At 61.0% G+C, this 21,853-nt stretch overlaps 1 protein-coding gene across 48 annotated transcripts in view; it reads right to left on the bottom strand.

The window, feature by feature from the left end:
* Window positions 1–21,853, bottom strand: part of SORCS2 (sortilin related VPS10 domain containing receptor 2) — a 507,067-nt gene that overhangs the window by 8,240 nt on the left and 476,974 nt on the right. For 34 of the 48 annotated variants that reach the window (XM_084971437.1, XM_084971436.1, XM_084971472.1 and 31 more), the window contains 9 exons: window positions 17,062–17,182; window positions 16,120–16,253; window positions 15,282–15,410; window positions 12,994–13,165; window positions 7,246–7,432; window positions 5,721–5,854; window positions 4,448–4,571; window positions 3,000–3,112; window positions 1,895–2,020 (listed from right to left, as the gene is read on the bottom strand). In XM_084971437.1, the coding sequence (XP_084827563.1) occupies window positions 1,895–2,020; window positions 3,000–3,112; window positions 4,448–4,571; window positions 5,721–5,854; window positions 7,246–7,432; window positions 12,994–13,165; window positions 15,282–15,410; window positions 16,120–16,253; window positions 17,062–17,182 (1,240 nt within the window). The remainder of the gene's footprint in view (window positions 1–1,894; window positions 2,021–2,999; window positions 3,113–4,447; window positions 4,572–5,720; window positions 5,855–7,245; window positions 7,433–12,993; window positions 13,166–15,281; window positions 15,411–16,119; window positions 16,254–17,061; window positions 17,183–21,853) is intronic. The other 14 variants (XM_084971438.1, XM_084971434.1, XM_084971432.1 and 11 more) reach the window with 1 other exon arrangement.

The following is a 21,853-nucleotide window of genomic DNA, read 5'->3' on the forward strand; positions in this document are numbered from 1 at the left end:
CCCCGACTCGAAGGGTCCAGGGTGACACCAGGTTCTGCGCCTTGACCGCGTGGCCTGGCACAACTGTGGCACCTTTCTGATCTCAGGCCAATGCGAGGATTCAGAGAAGCATCGAGCACGGCGCCCCGAGCCCTGCGCTCTGCACCCTGCAAGGCCGGGCGGGTGCTGCCGCGGCCGCGGCCGTGACTTGTGGCTGCGGTTTCTCAAACTACATCCGTAGTTTACGCTCAGCTCTCAGGACAGAGGGGGTGGCAGCCCCCATCTCGCACCTTCTCTCATCTTCTTTCCTTCCTACTCTCCTAATTTAGCTCATTTTCTCTCCAACTCAGGGGAGCGGGCGAGCGGGGGTGCTCTGCGCCCCAAGTGGGTGCTGTCCCGAGCTGGCTGTCCCGGACAGGCTGCAGCTGGGACCCCGCAGCCTCCCTCAAGCTGTGCCCAGCCTCTGCGCTCAGATCCCCGTCGGAGAAATGGGTCGATGGCTCCGAACCTGCCGCTGACCCACCTCCAGAACCCCATCAGCAGGGGCGGGGCTTGGCTGGGAGACCCAGGTGCGGGTGTGGACACCCTTTGGGACGCGCTGTGGCCGTGTCCACCAGGAGGCAGCCTGGGGTGGCTCAAGCCTGGCTCTGCAGCCCAGGTGACAATGGGGCTCCAGGCCCTGGCCATCCTTCTTCATGGTGGCCTCACGGAGCCTCACTTCCCAGGTCTGTAAAGTGGGATGTCACCACCCTGTGAAGTGGACGCCCCCACCCGCCCCAGGGGTGCGCGGGCCAGGCTCATCCCCGCCTCAGCGCGGCTCCCTCCTCCAGACCGTCTGCGTGAGCATCTGTCTTCACGGCCAGGCCAGAGCTTGGCTGTGGTTCTGGTGCATCATCTTTTGAAATAGTACTTTAAAAAAGTGTACAATGCACTGGTCTTTAGTATATTTACAGATGCGCAACCACTCTCCAATTCCAGAACGTTCTCATCCTTCCGAAGGGAACCCTGCACCCATGAGGGCCCCCTCCCCCAGCCCCCAGTCCCCACAGTCACCAAGGAGCTGTCTCTGTGCGTTTGCCTCTTCTGGACAATTCCTATAAACGGAATCGCACAACCTGTGGCTTTTTGTGACTTGCTTCTTTCACTGAGGATCACGTTTCCAAGGTTCATCCAAAGTGCAGCCTGTATCAGAATCTCATTCCTTTTCATGGCTGAATAATATTCCACTGTGCCGCTGGACCACTTTCTGTTTATCACTCATTTATGGGTGGACACGGGGGTTGTTTCCACTAGGAACATTCGTGCACACACGTGTGTGGTCATGCACCTTCAGTTCTCTGTACACGCCTGGGGGTGAGGCTGCTGCATCCTACAGCAACTCCGTGTTTGACAGAAGAACCGGCAGACTGTTCCCGAGGTGGCTGTGCGATTTCCCACCCCCAGCAGTGTACGAGGGGCCGGCTGGTCCGCACCCTCATCCCCACTAGCTACCATCTGCTAGTCAAGGAATTCTAGTCCCCTAGACGGTGGTGACGTGTTTCTGATCCATCTCTGCATCCCCATCCCAGCTGGAGGTCAGGAAACCCGAGCCCCGGGGCCCTGGACGGTGCTCGCTGACATGCCAGTAGCCCTGACAGTGAGGCTGGGGCGGTGCCACCAGCTCCAGCCAATGAAACGGGAGTAAAAGTGGCACATGCCCCTGGGCGCTGGTCCCCCTGGTGCCCCGTCCTCCCCGCTCCTCTGCCACTGTGACCCTGGTGCAGCCATGAGGGGAGGAGCGCTCGCTGCCTGCGTCCAGGTGCCAGATAAGCCCTTATGTGGTGACGAGCCTCCGAGGTGCTTGTTGGGAGTCACCAGGGGACCCTCGGCGGGGCAGGTGCAGGGAGGACCCGGCAGTGGCCGTGGGAGGAGGTACCTTGTCATTCGTGAGGCTCCTCTTCCTCGTGGGCCTGGGAGGTGGCAGGAGCACGTGCAGGTCAGCCAAGGTGGGCAGCCCCGGCTTTACAACGGTCACCAGCAGCTCCTCGGGGATGCTGGTCTCCTGCGGGGACACAGAGAGCTGCTCTGATCTGCCTGCTGTCTCTGTCCCCTGCCACACTCCAGGGCCCCCAGGAACACCCCCTCTCCCATCTTGGCCTGTCCAAGTCCTGGTCATTCCTGACCCTGGCATGCCAGGAGGATGGCCTCGGCATCCTACAGTGTTTGTCTCCATCTCCTGCAGCCCCGCTCTCCTGGCCCCTCAGCCTTTTCCCCCGACGCCAGCCTCTGCTCGACCAGGCCTGCCCCCCACCCCACCTCACTTGAGGGTGAGCAGACCCCTCCCTGGCTACTGTCTTCCCAGGGGTCAGGGCTCCTGACCATACAGTTCCCTCAACCCACAAAGCTCTGCCTCCTCAAAGTCCCACTCTAGGCGTGTTCCTCTGGCAAACTCCTAGTCATCCTTCAATGCCCAGGACAATAATACCCGAATTATTGACAAGCCAAAGGAAAGCATGGCCAGGGTGGGTCTCAGCCTGGATGACTCTAGGGGGTTGGACCTTCTCCACCTGGGGGAGGGGGTGTCAAGGAGCCTCGAGTGCCCCCCGCCCGCCCTGGTGCTCTGTCTTCGCTTCCGGAGAGCCCTGAGGTAGTGGCCCACTGACTGTCCCGCCACTAGTATCCAGCCCGGGAGAGAAACTCAGTGAGTACGTGAAAAGCACGTTAAAGAGACGCTGGACCATTGGAGGACAGTAACCATGTCCTGTGCATACAGCTGGTGCTCACTAGATGTGCACAGAGGATGCAGTCCGGTCCCTCCTCTGCAAGGTGACAGTCTGGTCACATGTCCCCCAGGGCCAGGTAAGAGGGCTCTAAATGGCTTCCAGGCATCTGGGTCTTCCAGCCCGAAGGGCACAACATCGGGGCTCAGGCACCACCCTGCCCGCCCCGGGGGCTCCGGCGCCCTCCCCGCCCCGGCTTCTCGGAGGCGCCCACACCCTGTAGAGGCCGAGGTGGCTCTGCCACAGGTGGGCGGGGGGCACCTTGGAAAGGAGCCGGGACACCACGAGGCCAACGTCCTCCCTCCACTCAGGGGTGTTGGGGTTGTGAGCGTCCAGGTCCTTGGAAAACTGCAGAGGCACGAGCTGAAACTGATCTGGAAAGAGGCAGAGACGGGAGAGCTGATGGGTCCTGGGCCTGGCTCCGCTTGCATCCTTCCAGCCGATGGCCCAGGGCTGGCCCTGGCTTTGCGTCCGGTGGCTCACTTTGGGGAAACACGATCCCTCCCCGTCTGTGTGCCAGCGGCTGTCCTGGGCAGAGCCCCCCTCACTGGCTGCCATTTAACAACAACAAGAATAATGATAACAACAACAACAACAAAGATGACAATGACGAGGACAGTGGCAGCGACCTGGGAGGGAGGGCCTGGCACGGGCCAAGCCTGCTCTGTGACTTGCCCCATCACCTCACAAGGACACACACACCCTACGAGGTTGGCCTCCTGTCCCCCAGGGATCCATGGACTTTGACCGGGCTGATCCCCCCACCAGAGTAAGAGTCCCCTCGAGAGCAGAGGCTCTGCCTTCTCTTTCCTTCACATTTTCCAGGGTCTCCAACTCAGAAATCTATTCTAGCGCCACGAGCAGGCAGTGGGAAAACAAAACAAAACAAAACCTGAAAGACCTGAAAGAGGCGAAAGTCCCGGCATCAGGAGCCACAGAGCCAACCGTCATCTCTCCGTTCGCCCCTGAGCCTCGGTTTCCTCCGCTGGCTTTGCAGGGAGGGGCGGCTTGCGGGACAAGCGCCTTGTGAACCGAGAGCTCAGCCTCTGGCGGCGGGAGCGGCGATGACTGTCTCAAGGCTCTGGGCTCAGGGCCTGCTGTGCACCTGTCTGTGCGGGAAGGAATGGCCGAGGCCGACCCTCCGTATTGAACGGATGGCTGCTGTCCAGGGAGAGGCCGTTCCTAAAGCGGAGCAAGGTTTTATCGGTGTGTCGAGGACGACCTGGCGCTGGGCGGGGAGGGTCTCTCCCATTCCTAGGACTGCTTTTCTATTGTAAATGTGCCCTGGCGGGGGCGGGGGGCACAGGTGAGCACAGATAGATGGGTGACCGATTCAGAGCAGGGCCCCCGACAAAGCTGACACAATCACGTGACAGTCCCCAGACGACGGGGTGGGGGCTGCGGACGGCGCCTGGGAGGCGGGCAGACCCTGTGCCCAGTCCTGGCTCTACTGCTGCTGGGGTGACCCTGCCAAGTCCTTCGTGCTGTCTGAGGCCTGTGGGTGCCATGGATACTGGAGTTGTAGGTACTTAATTTACAGGAGACTGAGGCTAGCAAGGCTGGGGGGCATCAGAGCCGTGTTTGCCAGCCCTCTGCCCAGCCGGGGCTGCCCAGGTGGCCAGGACACAGTGGACACACCGCCTGCCCCCCGACCGTGAGGCTCCCGAGAAGGGGACGCTGTGCTGCCCACCCCTGGGGAGGGGACTCACCCAGCACGCGGACCACCCTGGAGTCCTGCAGCACCGAGGTCCCGCAGGCAGCCTGCACTGTCACCCGCACGTTCCCAGGGTCCCCAAACCGCGTCGTCACAGAGTTCTCCAGGGAGAGCCGGGGCTGCGGGCACGAGCAGAGGTCAGGGCCGGGCTGGAGAGCTGGCCCCGTGGTCGGTCTGCTGTCCAGGGCCGCGCCAAGAACACCCACTCTGCCCGCTCTCACTAGGATGTGGGTGGCCCCAGCGTGCTCCTGAGGGACCCCTGGTTCTAGGCTCCCCAGCACGGAAATGAATCTCTCAGGGTCCCCTCCCCTCCAGAGGCTCCAAGTCCCCTCCCTGTGGACGGTGTCGAAGGCCCATCATGACAGCCAGGCTGCCACCTGCCCGCCCCACGCTCAGCTGGGCCGTGCCACCTTCATCCTCGGACCCCCAGCGCCTGGCTCAGCACCCAGCCCATAGGGTCAGGCACACACGTCAGACTGGGCGACACTATTGCCCCAGACCTTGCAGACAGGGAGCTAGAGGCTCAGGGCGGGGGAGTGCAGTGACCGGCCCAGAGAGCAGCTGGAGGTGGCCCGGCTGGGATCCGAACCCGAGTGCGAGCCCCTTCCCCGACCTCCCCCCAGCCGGCTTCCAGGGAAGCAGAGTCCGGAGCCCCCAGCCCCTCCCGCGGGGCCCTCAGCCGCTGTCTGGGGGCTTTCTGCTTGGGGCGCAGCGCTGCGGTTTGCTGAATGAGGGAAGGGTCTCCCTTGGGTCTCGAGGCCCCCAGGCTAAGGACAGGCAGCCCCGCCCCCAAGGCCCTCAGGCCTCCCACTGGCCTCGCTCCCCACGCTCCAAGGACCCAACCACGGCTCGGGGTGAGGCTTCCGGGCTCGGGCCCCGACCCAGGGACCCCCTCCTCCACGAAGCCTTCCCTGGCCACACCCCACACTCAAACCGGAAGTGGCCTGGTCTCTTCCGGAGCGCTCAGTCGTGTCACCTGCTCCCTTCCTGTGACACCTGTGACACCCTCACTCAGGTCACCTACTCTGTCCACAGGTCTTTCCCCAGGAAGAGACAGAGTCTGATCTGATTCAGCCTCGTCCACCGCACTCCACACGCCCGCCCCGAGCAGGTGCTCAGCCTGCAGAAGGGGCACTGGGCACCTGCCTCCCCTCCACGGTGCCACACACTGTGTCCTGCCCTGCACGCCGGAGGGCAGCGCCCGCCCCACTCTCTATCCCAGGCGGGAGCCGCGGGAAGGAGGGGCTGCCAGGGCCCCGCCAGCGTACCTGCAGGCTGTGACCGACCCACCAGTAGAAGACAGTGAGGTTGGGGTTCAGGGGCTGCAGCACAGCTGTGAGGTTCACCTCCTGGTTGACGCCAATGACAGGAACCACCTCGAGGTAGAGGGCCTGCAGGGGGGCTGCAGACAAAAGGTTAGAGGTTAGAGGGCATCAGGGCACTGGCCACTTCGCAGGCTGCCATTGGTCACTGTCACCATCAACCTCACTACCTCCTCACCAGCATCTCCTCTGCCATCACCACTACATCACCTCCACCAGCACCGCCACAACCCCCACCCCCACCTCATCACTTCCACCATCACCACCACCACCACCACCTCCGTCACCAACACCACCACCACCAGCAGCAGCATCAGCACCACTTCCATCACCTCCACCATCACTCCCACCATCACCTCCATCACCTCCACCATCACCACCACCACCTCCATCCGTCACCAACACCAGCACCATGAGCACCACTTCCATCACCTCCACCATCACTCCCACCATCACCTCCATCACCACCATCACCTCCGTCACCACCATCACCACCACCACCAGCAGCAGCAGCACCACTTCCATCACCACCACCATCACTCCCACCACCACCTCCACCATCACCATCACCAGCAGCATCAGCACCACTTCCATCACCACCATCACCATCACCACCACCATCACCACCATCACCATCACCACCACCATCACCTCCGTCACCAACACCAGCACCATCAGCACCACTTCCATCACCCCCACCTCATCACTCCCACCATCACCTCCATCACCACCATCACCTCCGTCACCACCATCACCACCACCACCACCACCATCACCATCACCATCACCAGCAGCATCAGCACCACTTCCATCACCTCCACCATCACCTCCACCACCACCACCACCATCACCATCACCAACACCAGCACCATCAGCACCACTTCCATCACCTCCACCATCACCTCCACCACCACCACCACCTCCACCATCACCATCACCAGCAGCATCAGCACCACTTCCATCACCACCATCACCATCACCAACATGGTCATCACCATCACCACCTCCACCATCCACCACCATGAGCACCACTTCCATCACCTCCACCACCATCGCTTCCACCATCACCTCCATCCCCTTCACCACCATCGTCACCACCACCATCACTCCCACCACCACCACCACCAACATCATCATCACCACCACCTCCATCCGTCACCAACACCAGCACCATCAGCACCACTTCCATCACCTCCACCACCATCGCTTCCACCATCACCTCCATCCCCTTCACCACCATCGTCACCACCACCATCACCGCCACCGTCCTCACCAGCATCACAGCACCTCCATCACCATCACCTCCACCATCACCGCCACCGTCCTCACTGCTGCACAGGCCACCAGGAGTGTGGCCGGATGGAGCCCAGCCCACCTGCCTCCCAGCCCGTGGGCTCCCCGGGCCTCCCCAAGGGCCAGGTCTCTCTGTCACAGGGAGTGACACTTGGCCTCAAGGGGGCAATGGACTTACAGTTGACCTGGACAAACAGCACCGCCTCATCGTGCCCCGCCATGTTCTCAGCCCTGACAGACACACGGTAGATACCGGGGCTCTCGTAGCGGTGCCGGATGGGCTCCCCGGTCAACGTGAGGTTCATGTACATGGCCTTGAAGCCGTCCCCCAGGTCCACCTGGTACTTGGTGGTCAGGACGTCGCCCTGCAGGGAACACCGCGGGGCCCCTTAGAAGAGGGTCACAAAGCCGGTTGGCCCCTCACTGCTCTCCTCGGAGCGAGGGGCCTGGGGCCCCCAGGGAGCCAGGTCTGCTCTGCCCGTGGGGCTCCCAGCCTGGGCCGCAGGGCTGAGAGTTCTAGGAGGCTGAAGGGAGCAGGGGCCGGGGACAGGTTTGCCGCAGAGACGGGGAAGGTCGGGCGCACAGGGAGGCCAGGGAGGCTGAGCCGGGCTGTGGCCGGGGGGCTGCCAGCCTGCCAGCGGGAGCCAGGAGGGCGGGACGGGGCCTCGCGCACGCTGGACCATTTCGGTAACACAACGAGAAACATGTGTGTCCCCCAGAAAATGAAGAAACCGTCCCTTCCCTCTCGGCTGCGGTGCTCCCCGCGTTTCTCTTTATCTTGTTTCAGGCAGGACGGAAGCTTGGCTGCACGGGGTCTGCGCGGGGAGCGGCTGCCTCTCCCCGGCGTCCGCCCCCACGGGCTGTCTAACGGCCCCTGCGCACTGCCCACCGCGAGCCTTAGCCTCCCAGGGACCGAGTTTCCTCCCGGAGTCTCGGGAAGGAAACCACCACTTTGCCAACCCTGGGGCGAGAAGGAGTTCCCGTGTCATTTCACACCCTCCCCATCACCCCTGCCTCTCCCCCCACTCCCCCGCCCCCGCGGCAGGACCGCCCAGGAAACCACTCCCTGGTGACCAGGGGAGAGACGGGATCATTACTAACCGCTTCGCAATCCTCTTACTGTACACCCGCCAGGCCTGACCACCTGATGGACCACTTTGATGGCTCATCTGAGTTTCTTCACAACTGTGGCGTAACAGGCTGACCCGTGCCCACCCTCCCCCAATTCAGGTCCCCCCGAAACCTCAGAATGTAGCTTACTTGGGAACAGGGTCTTTGTGGAGGGAGTTCGTTAAGCTTGGGTCACACTGGATGAGCACAGGCCTGAATCCAGTGACAGGGGCTTTATGTGAGAAAGGAGGGGATCTGAGACACGGGAGAGAGGCCATGGAAGATGGAGGCAGAGCTTGGAGGGATGCGGCCACCGGCCAGGGACCCCTGCAGCCTCTGGAGGGAGCACAGCCCCGCCCGCACCCTGGTCCTGGCCTTGCGGCCTCCAAAACCGTGAGGGAAGGAATGTGGATTCTATCAAGCCTCCCCGTTTGTGGCCACTGTTGCAATGGCCTCGGGAACCTCATGCAAGTGTGTTCTTCTATTATCCCCATTCTATAGGTTGGAAGACAGAGGCGCTGCGTCCAGACCCCGCAGGCTGGCTCTCGGTCTGGGGTGCCCTCCGCTTAAAGGCAGCGCCACTGGGGTGAGGGTCTCAAGTCCAGACTGGCTCCGGGAGGGGGGTCCCTGCTGCGTCCTGGGAGCAGAAGGCGCTTCTGACTGAGTGGGGACCTGCGGCTTTGATGGGCAGCGGTCCCACCCACCAGGGGACCCCGCGTCCTGCCTGTGAGCGGCTAAGCCGAGCACACGTTTAACTGCCGAAACGTCTCCTTGGTTAGAACAACCCTCGAGACCAGGAAAGCGGTTCAGTGTCAGTGCAGGAAGAGGAGAGGATACAAGAGGCAACGAGAAGGAGCGGAGTTCCCGTCGTGGCGCAGCACGAATGAACCCGACGAGCATCCATGAGGACGTGGGTCTGATCCCTGGCCTCGCTCAGTGGGTTGAGGATCCGGCGTTGCCGTGAGCTGTGGTGTAGGCCACAGATGCGGCTCGGATCCGGTGTTGCTGTGGCTGTGGTGTAGGCTGGCGGCTACAGCTCCAACTGGACCCCTAGCCTGGGAACCTCCATATGCGCCCTAAGAAGCAAAAAAAAAAAAAAAAAAAAAAAAAGAAAGAAACAAAAAGAAAAAGAAAAGAAGAAGAAGGAGCCGGACAGGAAAGCTGTTGAGTCACTGTAACCCCTGCCGCCGACAGCTTTCCCTGCAGACCTGTGCATGTGTGTTTGCGACTGAGCTCATCAAAGACATTCAAGTGTTTCATGCTGGGCCGGCTGCCCCTCCCCACGGACGGAGCGGGACAGAGAGACCCGCGTCCCAGGGACCCAGCTCGAGCCAGGCTCGCATCTTCCAAAAACACCAACACCGCAATGCAGAGCTGACACCGACTCACCCAAGAGAAGGGACAGCAGAGTCACCACCGGGGTCCCTCCTGCCGCCCTGTCACAGCCCCCACTCCACGGGACTGGAACCTGCTCTCCATTTTTATAATTCCATCATTTTGAGACTCTTCTGTAAAGGGCGCCAGACAGTCTGGATTTAGCTTTTTCAGTTTAATTCTCTGGAGACGCACCCAGGTTGCGGCCTGTATGGATCATCTATCCCCCCACCCCCTTTTGTTTTCGGTCACACCGGTGGCTCAGGGATCGAACCTGCACCACAGCAGTCACCTGAGCCACAGCCAGGGCCACGCCAGGTCCTTCACTGCTGAGCCACCAGGGAACTCAGAGAGTCCGTTCCGTTTTATCTGAGCAGTGCCCAGGGGATGGAAGTACCACCTTGTGCTGGTCTGCTGCCCATGCAGGCAGGAGGGCTGTTTCTGGTGCCACGAACCACTGGTTTTCCAGTGACCCCAAGTCTTCGTTTCTCTGGGGTACATGCCCAGGGCTGTGACTGCTGAGTCCTGCAGTGGCCACATGTTTGAAGAAACTACCGAAGTTTCCAGAGTGACTGTACCATTTTGCATTCCCATCAGCTGTGGCTGAGGGCCCAGCTTCCCAGCACCCTCGCCAGCATTTGGCGGCGTTGCTGGTTTAACTTCGCCATCCCGGTGGGTGGGGGCGCCGTGATGCCCTTGCGGCTTTTTGACGTGCTCTGTCAAGTTGAGCGTGGCTTCTCGTGCCTATTTGCCAGCTCGACACCCTCTTCCGTGAAATGCTTCTGTCTTTTGCCCATTTTCTAGCTGGATTGTTTGTCTTCTTACCGTTGAGTTCCGGGAGCCGCTTACACATTCTGGGTGCCAGTCCTTGCTGGACACGGGGCTTATAAATTATGTCCTGCGTGGCGGTCTTTCATCCTCTTAACAGACTGTCACTACAGCAGAAGTGTCACATGCTGACAAAGTCCAATTCATCACATTTCCTTCGTGGGGTCAAGTCTAAGAGCCTCTGCTTAGCCCTAGACCCCGACGTCCTCCCCCGTCCTTTTTCTAAAAGGTTCACAGTTTTCCACTTTGCACTGAAGTCTGGGATCCACTGTGCGTGGATCTTGCACCGTGTGCAAGGTTCTGGGCGAGGTTCATTTTCCCTGGATGTGCCTCGGTGGCAGCCCGCCCTCCCACCACCGACACGCTTCTGCTCCGGTGCCAAAGCCGCCGGGGCTCTTTGTGTGGGTCCAGTTCTCCAGCAGATCTTATTTCCGGTTCTTAGATATTTACATGGACCCCCAACCCTCTCTCTTTCTGTCGCTCCCTCACCTCCCCCTGTGGCAGCCGAGGGTCCCAGCCCCCGGGGGAAGAGGGGTGGGCGGTGGGCTGCCAGCGTCCCCTCTGGGCTCCCAGTGGAGAATCTTGGGTGCGACTAAGCTGGGATTCCAGGCTCTAGGGGGCAGCAGGCGGCCGTTTTTCCTGCAAGTTTGTCCTGAAGCTCTGGGTGGCAGCTGGGTCCCCTCTGAGGATCCCAGGGGCCCCCAGCTGGGCAGAGGCTGGGTCCTCCTGTGCTGTGAGCAGAGCCTCGCCACCGCCCCAGGGCTGCCCCAGGTCGGAGCGGGACTCTCGGGGCCAGGCCCCATCAGCACAGGGACGGGGACAGGAGGGCGGGGAGGCTGCCCCAGGACGGCTCAGGTCTGGGGGCCACGAGCCAGGCGCGGTCCTGGAGTCCCCAGTCCTCAGCTCTGTCACCTGTTCCCCGTGGCCTCAGGGGAGTGGCTGCACCTGTTTGAGCCCCAGCTTCCCTGGCTACAAACCCAGCTGCCAGGAGCACAGCCCGCGGGCTGCCAGAGGTGACAGGTGGGCGCCTGTGCGCACAGCTCCGCCCTGGCCCAGAGTGCCCGCGGTGAAGGCCTCCGCCAGCCTCACCCTGCCTCATGGGCACATCTGGGAGAACATCTGGACAAAGCACAGGCGGTTCTAGAGCCCCACTCACTTCGCCCCACTACGGCCCCTGATGCCCGGGAGCGCCGTGGGCCAGGCCGGGCTGGGGTCCCGGGCGGACACAGGTGCATCTGACTTCCTCTGTGCGCTCTCATCGGTTTGAATTTCCTGCAGGTTGGTAACTTTTTCTAATTTCTGCTTCTGAACGCTCCACCCTGAGCATGTGCTACTTCTCTAATCTGAAAAATAGGCATGACGCCTGCTCGTGAAAATACACGGGAAGGAAACCAAAGATGAACAGTTATTGCCTTGGGAGGACACGGGTTTTGGGGACACGAATATCCTTGGGTTTGTACTGTTTTTCCAGTGTTCTACGATGGTATGTACTGTTTTTAAAATGAGAAGAAAATGGAACACTAGGGGACCGGGAGGAGATTGCAGGACACGCTCGTGTGTACCTAACACACACACGCTACGTGCCCCGCAACAGCCGTCCGTCCATTTTCACGTGGCTCCATCCATTCTCTCTCTGCCGGTCAATCGCTCCTGGTGTCTATTTACACATGTGTCCACATCAGCTACACACCTACCATCATCTGCTACAAAATCTCTCTGCAGTAGAGGATTATACACAGTCACTTTTTTTTTCCATTTTATGGCTGCACCTGTAGCATAGGCAAGTTCCCAGGCTAGGCGTTGAACCGGAGCTGCAGCTGCCAGCCTACACAACAGTCACAGCAACACGGGATCCGAGCCGCATCTGCAACTTACACCACAGCTCAGGCCAATGCCGGATCCCTAGCCCGCTGAGCGAAGCTAGGGGTCAAACTCGCAACCTCGTGGATACTAGTCGGGTTCTTAACCCGCTGAGCCACAGTAGGAGCTCCATACATATTAACTTTTTAATTTTTTATTTTATTTTATTTTATTTTTTTGTCTCTTTTTTTGCCTTTTCTAGGGCCGCACCCGCGGCACATGGAGGTTCCCAGGCTAGGGGTCTAATCGGAGCTGGAGCCGCCAGCTTACGCCACAGCCACAGCAACACCAGATCCGAGCCATGTCTGCGACCTATACCACAGCTCACAGCAATGCCGGATCCTTAACCCAGTGAGCGAGGCCAGGGTTCGAACCCGCAACCTCATGGTTCCTAGTCAAACGCGTTAACCACTGAGCCATGACGGGAACTCCCATATTAATTAAAAAAAAAACTTCCTGCTTTTCTTAAGATTCCAAATTAACTGAATCCGTATAATTAGAGGTTGAAAAATGTTACTGCCTCCCACAGGAATGAGTGAGTCTGGTATGAGCGTCCGGTTAGCACACATCCCCACACAGAGTGTTTGGGGCCGTGTCTCCTGGGCCTGTGCCGGCTGCACCTGCTGCGGTTAGGGAGACGCTGCCTTAAGCGACGTGAGAGGAAAGGAACGCGGCACCCCGTCCCGTCTGCCCAGCGGACGTGGCCCCGCGGGGACGGCACCAGGGCGCCAGCCGGCCCGGAGGCAGCCCTCACCTGCTCCTGTCGCACCATGAACAGGACATCCTCTCCCGGCCGCACGGCCACCGCCTCGCCGCGGATGCTGACCTGCAGGCCCCGGGGCGGCAGGAGGGGACACTGCAGCTGCGCGGGGCTCTGCCGCGGGTCCACGCCGCCCTCACACGCGCTGGACACCACCTTGCGGTACCTGCGGTCAGAGAGCGGGTCGGGGTGTCTGCAGACAGGGGGGGTGGGACAGGCCCTGCAGGCCGGCCGGACCTGCTTGTCACCCTGCGGGGGCCCTTGGCCTGTGACCTCCGTTCGCCAATTCCCGCCCTCCTCCCAACTCGACCTGTGGGCCACTTCTGCCCCATTTCGGAGATGAGAAAGCGGAGGCCTGGTGGAGGGAGGACCAGGAGCAGCAGGACCTGCTTCAGTCACTGGACGTGTCCTTGGTCCAACGGTATTACAACAACAACAATAATAATAATAACAGCTGCCGTTTTGTTGAGGGGAGGATTGAAGGAGCCAGTCTGACTTTCGAGGCCTCACTGGCAAATGTGGTCCCCGGGGGGACAGGGAGCGGAGAGGGGCTGGGGTTCAGCTCGGGCCTTACTGCTAATGCGCCACGTGGCTTTGGGCAAACGTGCTCCCAGGGGGCTCCTCTCCCTGTGACATTAAGAAAGTGGGACCACATGCCAGCTGCTTTGCCAACTCCTTCCTGCAACAAGAACTTCCTGGGCATCTAGTGTGTCAGGTGCTGGGGACGGGGGGTGACACAGCCCCTGTCCTTGCTGGGGCCTGTCCAGTGGGGGAGGCAGACCTCACCAATGCGTCTCCACATCAAGGCAACATCACAACTGTGTCAGGTGCTCAGGAGGGGCAGCACCTGGGAATCTGGTCCCCGAAAGACCCAGGAAACAGCATGTGCAAAGGCCCTGGGGTGGGTGGCCCAGTGTGGGGAGCAGGTGTGGGATGAGGGAGGAGAGGGGCTGGTGGGCTCCTAATAAACTGTTAGGAGATGACGGGAAACCACTGCTCAGGTGGCATTTTGGACTTGCCGCTTGCGATGCTCCCTCAGGCTGCACAGGGATTCTGGGTCTGTAAAACTCACATCACTGCCTGCCTCCCTGTGCCTGGCGCCCCTCCTGCCCTCATGGTTCAGCCGCCGAATGACATTCAGAAGTTTACATCCAAAGGCAGATTTGATTCATTTGGAGAAAACACGCGCCCTAGGAGCCCCTAGCTCCCTGGCGCCCAGAGTGTGCAAACGGTGTGAAATGAAACGCTTTGCTCTCAATAGGGGTCCTGCTTCTTACTCTTCAGACAAGAGGCCTGCTTGCCAAGCCCTGGTGGGGGCACTGGAGCAGCTGCTGTGGCTGCACGATGGAGAGGGAGGCAGGGGTGATGGGTGCCTAAGTGGAAGAAGAAGGAGATGAATGGCTGGAGGGAGGGAGGGAGGGATGCTGGACAGGAGGGTGGATGGATGGACGGAGGATGGATGGATAGATGAGTGAGTGGATGGATGGGGGATGGGATTTATGCCCCCGGGATCCAAGCCTGCAACTCCTGGTCCTCTTTCTTGCTTCCTCAGGCTCTGCCCGGCCCCATCCCGGGGGCAGTAGCGGGGATTTTCTCATAAGTCCGCAGGCATTTTGCACCGTCTCAAAACTTGCTCAGGGGGAAGCAGCTGCCTTTAGATGAAGCATGTTTTGGGCCTCTGGAGCTGCACGGACCTCCCGTTTTTATATGACGCTCAGCCTCTGGTGGACCAGTGTCTAAACTGCTCACATCTGCTGAGCATGATACCATCAATACAGCTTGGGTTCAGCACACACACTGAGGAAGCACCCGCGGTGGGTTGTGGAGCTTACGGTCCACTGGGGGCACCTGGGTGAGTGATGACAATGACCGGGATGCACGCACTGACAAGTAAGCCGGGCGCCCAGGCTAAGTCAGGGAGGGCTTCCTGGAGGAAGCGCCGTTCGAGCCGAGGTCTAAAGGGTGTGTGAGCCCTCCTGGCCCACTCAGGCCTGGCTCGCTGGGTGCTGGTAAATGGGAAGGGTCTGGGTGCTGCGGGGGCTCCTTCTGAGGGGGACGTGAGCTACAGGGCATCTGGAACTTCTCTGTCCTTCGTTCTGTCCAGCGCCAGCTCAAGGCACCTCTTCTCCCTGACGCCAGCCCCATGGCTCAGACTGGAGAGCCTGGGGCGGGCAGTGCCTGGGGTGATGCCCAGGAGCCCCAACGTCTTCCTCCCCACGTGGGAGCCGCAGGCCCTAGGCAGGAAGGCGGAAGGGGTCACGTGTTCGGCCCTAGCTACTCACCCGAGACTGCTAGTGTAGGTCTGGCCCAGGACACAGTCATCAGGTGGGGACAAGGGGTTGAACCAGAAGTTGGCAAAGCACGTGCTGGCGTCGGACCCCGAGGAGGGGGCACGCTCAAATCCATAGTCACTGCAGGAGGAAAAAGCCACCGTCAGGGGAAGGGCGCCGTTGGAGACGGGAGCCAGCCTGGGGCAAGGGCCTCACCCCGAGGCCCGACTCTGCACCGCATGCTGAGCACACGGAGGCAGGTCCACTCTCACGAAGGCCTGAAAGCTCGCAGTTACTTTCCAGGTGAGACAGGATGCACAGAGGATTCTGGGAAATCGCAGGAGAGAAGTGAGCCCCATCTGGGTGTCCTGGAGGGCTGCCTGGAGGAGGTGGGCTGAATCTCAAAGGAAGATCATGAGGCAGCGAGGGAGAAAGGGGGGAAGGCCCTACAGGGGGGATCAGAGGTGGCAGGATGGTGAGGTTGGGTGGGATGGCTGGAGAGGCAGGTGGGCCAGAGGCCTGGCAAGCCAGATTCTAGAACATTCTCCTATGGGCAGTGGGCAGCCACGGTCATTTTTGAGCAGAGCAGGGGAGTGGACTGAGAGAATGGGGTTGGGGGCCACCGCAGGCCCCCAGGATGCCTGGCCTGTTCCTGCTACCAGCGCCCCCTTCCCGGCCCCGGCCACCTGGCTGGTGCTAAGTCTGAGCCAGGAATTTGGCTGGGACTGTGGGCTGGGCTGCCGCTGGGCTGAAAACCCCAGATAAGGGGGAAGGGATGGGGCGTGACTCTGAGACTTCCCTCCCGAGGGGGCAGCAGGTGGCGAGGGACATGGAGTGGCGGGACCCTCACCACAGGAAGTCCGAGGCGCGGCACTGGCACACGCGGGCTGCGAGCGCCGCTGTGAAGCTCCGCCCCTTGATGCACCAGGACGTGGGCTTCCTCCTCCGGAAACTCCTCTGCTGGCCCATCACGCAGCGGTCACCCTGCGGGCGAGGGTCAGCGTGAAGGGCCACCCGAGACGGCCGCCCGCCCTGCACGGCCTCCTCCAGCTGATCTGCTGGTTCCTCAGCCCCAGGCCACTGTCGGGCAGGGCATCCAAGGCCGGGGGACGGGGTGTGTGTGTCGGAGCCTCCCGTCCCCCACGCCAGCATTCATTGAGCACCTGCTGTGTGCCCAGGCTGGGGAGGAGGCTCCTGACACTCCTCAGCGCCCCGTCCCCAGCCCCATGCTGGAGGTGGGACAAAGCTCAGCCTCCAAGGCTCATGGGACACACAGTAGGTCCTCAGCCAATGAGCAGAACAGGCCAAACTGTGAACAGGCACTGTGGCAGGAATGGGTGGGGGGTACCTAGAGATTCCAGAGCCCCACCCCCCACTGAAGTCCTGGCCTTGGGCAGCACGCCCTGGTCTGAACGGCACAGGGAGCCCATTTCTGGTCCTGGTCTATCCCCTCCATGTGACTGGTACACATTTGGCTGTAGAAACATGTGTGTTTGAGGGTATGGGGCGGGGTAAGGCCCGCGGGATGTTACCTAATGTATGATCCCTGTGCCCTGCTCCCTGCCCTCAGCCTGAGAAGTCCTGGACCTTGAGCACATCGCATGCCGGACAAGGTCAGGGCCTGTCCACCTGTCCCCAGGTGTCCCCAAGAGTGCTGGCAGACCCTGGCCCAGGCAGCCCCGGGCACCAGAGGGGCCAGAAAATCCTGTGGAAGGACCCGGCATTGAGGGAGGCCCCGAGGCCCTGCAGTGTGGGGCTATGTTGGGCAGAGGGGGGCTGCGGCCGGGCACACCTGCAGGTTGGTGAGGTCCCAGGAGCTGTAGTCCTGCTCGCTGCACTGCCTGGAGAACGAGGGCCGGAAGTCCACCTTGACCAGCTCCCAGTCCGAGCGGAAGCTGATGTGGCCGAAGACGCTGGGGAGGGGCGGGAGACCACCTTAGTTTGGCCCATCCCCCCAGCGCCCATCACCTCCCCCCAGGCCTCAGGGGCCACCTGCACGGCGGGCCCAGCAGTAGCTGCCTCCTCTGCCATCACTGCGCTGCCCTGGGACTAGACTCACGGCACCTGGACTGGGCCTGGCCGGCCTCAGCATTTGGACTTTGATGGCAGTGCCCCCAGGACCCCTCCTGGCCCGTGATGGCACGGGAGTGAGTAAGCCCAGACGCCACCCCCAATGGACAGGAGGGTCCAGAGCCCAGCCCTCCCGCAGCCCTCGTGCTGGTCCCAGCAGAATTCCGTCTTGCAGAATGGTTTGGGATCAAACGCCTGCCTCCGGTGCCAGGTGGCTTCTCCCGGCCTCTGTCAGCCTGACCTTGCCAGGGGACCCATGTTACAGCTTCCCTGCTCTGCGGAGTTGGGCCGCAGGCTATTTAACCCCAAGTAGAACCGACAATCCAAAGAGAAGCATCACTGGCTCAGGGTGGTGAGGTGCAAAGGATGCCGAGTGATGTTGGCCACGGGGCCCCCTGGCCTCGGCGCTGGAGAAAGCAGGGGACTGGAGCACCCACGATGTACTGGAGCTCCTCGTACCCTGTCTGGTCTAATCCTCACCACAACCCACAGTACAGAAAGGAAAACTGAGGCACAGAGAGGTTAAGTAACTTGCTCAGGGTCACACAGCTTGTCTGTACCTCTGCTCCCTCGGCCGTTATTTGTTGAGTGCCTACTGTGCTGAAACCCCTCGCTCTCTGCGGAGGCTGCTGCTTAAAGGATTTCTACCTGATCCTCCCAGTATCTCACACCTGGGCTCCAAACACCACCACAGATGAGGGGCCCAGCCTGCACTTCCTTCTCCAGTCCAGCCCAGAGCATTCGGGTTGTATCACCAGAGGTCGAGCATTTGGATGGAGGAGGTGATGTACCCCCTCTGGTCTTGATCCCCTTCCAAGTACACCCACAGGAAGTGGATCCTCGGGGAAGGCCAGTCATGGTCTGAAGGGACCTAGCCCTGTTCTAGGATAACATTTGAGAAGGTCTGGAACACGGGGAGTGTTTTCTGGGGGACGCGATGGCTGACTCTGAATGTCTGAGGCTGCTATTTCAAGAGGACTTTGGGCTCCATGGGGCACCTCTGAACGAGACAGCCCTGGGCTGCTATCTGTGTCTGTGCTACCTGTACTGTGTCTGTGGCCTTGAGCAGGTCCATTCCTCTCTGTACCTCCATTCCCTTGGCTTTAAATTGGGGACAATAGCACTGGCCTTTGAGGATCGATGGTGGATCAGTGATGGCTCGTGTAGGATGCACCTAGAGGAGGTTTACACACACACACACACACACACACACACACACACACTATACCTCAACTGCCAGAACAGCCCCCAAAGCAGAAAGCATGACCTTTGTTTTCAGACAAGACTGAAACTCTGCAGGGGCCTCCTCTGGTCCTCGCAGCCCAGAGCCTTCCTCGGTCTTGGCCTTGACCTCCTCTGTGGCCCTGTGCCCTGCCCTGGGCTCCGAGAGGGCTGACCACTCCCGCCCACCTCTCTCCCCGTCGCCGGCAGCCGGGCATTTGCAGACCCCCTGTGTTCCTCCTTCCAGCCCCGGCCTCGGGCCCATGTCATTTGCCAGCAAATCCCACTTCGCTTTGCTGTCCGCGGTGCGAGTCCGAGCCAGGGGCCTCTCCTGCCGCTGGGAGACGTGGCCCAGCGAGGACCAAATGCCCACGGCCACTTCTCCGTTTCATGTAGCTGCTCCCGCAGGGGCTGCTTCCGACAGAGGGGTCGTGGGTGGCCCGGATGGTGGTGACCATGGCCAGGCAGGCGTCCTGCTGGTCATCTGTCCAGACCCTCATCCTGACAGCAAGAGTCCTCTTCCTGCAGGTGGCACCACGTGGGGACTTTCTTTGCCAGGCGTCCCGTTCTCCCAGGCAAAGCCGGCTGGGTTGGCTAAACAGAGCGTGAGGGTCTTATCTCACAGAAGGAACGTCTTTAAGGACAACCTCTGTGTCCTTACCAGCCCGAGTCACGTCTCCTCCTCCTCTGGAAGCCAGGCTGTCGTGAAGGTGACAACAGCAGGAACGGCGGATGTGTGGTCTGCACTTGCCACGTGCTTGACGCACCGCCAACCCCCACGGGGAACGTATTGTTACCCCACCTCACGGCCAAGGAGACTGAAGCAAGGCCCCCCTCAGGATGGCACGGCTGCGGCCCACCTCCCGGGGGAGCCAGGATGGGTCCCCGGGGCTGGTGACTGCGAGGCTGTGATGCGCTGCTCGGGAGACACGCACAGGCCCGCGTGGGACCACAGCGCAGCTCCCCCCGCTGGCTGCAGGGGCCCCGCCGGGAAGTTATCCCCTGCTTGTCTCTGAAATCCTGCTTCTTATGAAACCCGCAGGCTCAGCTGACACTTTGAGAAACACCTGCCACTGGCTAATCTAAGTTTCAGGAGACGAAGTGCTTTCAACTGCGGGGAAACAGGACAGCGGGAGGGAGACGGGAGACGGAGGGTGGGGAGGGAAGGAGAGACAGAGAGAGACGGAGACAGAGAAATAGCGAGGGAGAGATGAAGGCGAGGAGGGGAGCGGGGTGAGGGGCTGCTGGGCCTGGAGGGATGAACGTTTTGGTGCCACCTGCCAGTGTGCTCCCTCTTTCCCAGCCTGAATTATTTCTGTGCCAACTGGAATTTGAACGTGGCCCGAAGCTGTAGCAGAGTGAGGTAGAAGGCTGGTAGGAGCGGTTCTGATGCTTAAAAAAACGTAAGACGTTCACAGCATCAAGCTCTGAATTCTGCCCCTAGCATTCCAGAAAAAGAATCCCCATTGTTGGCGGGAGATGATGAAAACCAGGCTGTCTCTGGGGCTGAGCCCAGCCCTGATGCAGGGACAGACGCTTGACCTCCGGCAGCTCCCAGGTCCACGCCACGGGGTAGACAGGGCTCCCACGTCTCAGCCGGGGATGCTGAGGCTCAGACCCAGCCGACGGTTCAACCTCGGCCGAACCAGCAAGGCCAGCTATGCCTTCTGGCGTTTTTGACCCTTCCCTTCTGCACGGTGGACTCCGGCCCTGGAGAACCGGTCAAGCAGCAAAGCCCGGCCGCCACACGCAGACCGCACTGCGTCAGCCAGGCTGGAATCGGCCTCCCTCCCTCTCCATCCCAGACCGAGGCTTCCAAAATCATGAGGGGATGAGGGGACAGGCGGTGAGGGGACAAGGGGACGTCGGGAAGGAGGTACCGCATGGCAGGGCCACGGAGGAGGGGCAGGGGGTGATCAGAGAGCCAGAAGCATGAAGCGTCCTCCCCCAGTATTTCTAGGTCTGCTCATGGGTCCCCTCCAGATCTGACGGGCGGGGGGCAACTCTCTAGGTGTGGAATTGTTGGATTTTAGCACTTTTAGAAGAGGGGGAAAGCAACCCTTTCCTGGAGATTTCTGATGAGAATAAAATGAAATAACGTTAACACACGCATTCTGGGTACGCGTAGGTGTTCAATAAAGCTTCTTTCCAGCACTCGTAGCAAGAGGCCATCTTGAGAAAGATACAGTGGGGACGCTAGGCTGGCACAGTCCTGGTGGCCTGGGACACCCCCTGGAGGGGTCACTGGAGCGGGATTTAAGTCTGGCAGGACCTCAGACGGCTGCCCGTGCCGCAAACAGCCTGAGGCCCGCCCTCGGGAGTTCCTCAAAGTCTGCCTGGGGAGAGCAAGAGCCAGAAGCCGAGGTGCCCACAGGGCAGGTCCCCTCCCAGCGTCTGGCACGGGCAGGAGTCATGGGGTATCAGGTGGCTTCCTGGGGCCACCATAACAAACTTCCATAAACCTGAGCTTCAAGGGACAGGAACTTATCCCCCACTGTGCTGGAGGCAGGAACTCGGAGATCCAGGTGTTCAGAGAGACGGGCCCTCTGGAGGCCCCAGGGGAGGCTCCTTCCAGCTGCTGAGGTTGCAAGTGTCCCCGGGGCTGTGGCCGCCTCCCGGGCCTCTGCCTCCGTCTTCCCAGGACGTCCTCCCTGCCTGTCTGGGGCTTTCCTCTTCCTCTAGGACGCCCCCTACCTGCCGGGTGGACTCATCTCAAGTAGTCACACCTGCAAAGGCCTGCCTCCCAGGTAAGGTCACATCCATGGGTCCAGGCTGGACAGGAACGTGGGGGCCGCCGTCCTCCCCAGTACAGGCGTCATCAATAAAGGGCACGCGGCGCACACAGGGCCCGCGCTCCTGCACCAAGCGCAGCTGCCTCGCGGAACTGTTAGAAATGCAGCCCATGAATGAGCCGAGCCTAAACAGGTGCCCAGGGAGAAGGCTCCCACAGGCGGCCCCTCATTACAGGTTCTGGGCGAGCGCCTTCTCACCCTACCAGGCCATAGGGTGCGGTCAACCCCTGGGTGACTTTCAGTCCCCAGCTGTCCACGCTCTGCTCCTGGGCTGGGAGCCGCTCTGCATGGGGCTGCCCTTGACCTGGGTCAGGGTCGTGAGGCTGGGCTCCCAGCCTGGATCGCCCCACAATGGGCCATTCGCGTCTCAGGCCCTCTCTGTGCACCGCGCCTGCAAGTCCTTCACAAGTGCCATCAGCCAACTGTCACCACCACCCTCACCTCCACCACCACCGCCGTCATCATCACCATCTCGTAAGGCCGAAGGGCAGTGACCCAGCA

Source organism: Sus scrofa, chromosome 8, assembly GCF_054392235.1.
Source record: "Sus scrofa isolate SSC_HxYL_T2T_F1_AM1 chromosome 8, Sscrofa_HxYL_maternal_Yorkshire_Landrace_v2.0, whole genome shotgun sequence".
Lineage (NCBI taxonomy): Eukaryota > Metazoa > Chordata > Mammalia > Artiodactyla > Suidae > Sus > Sus scrofa.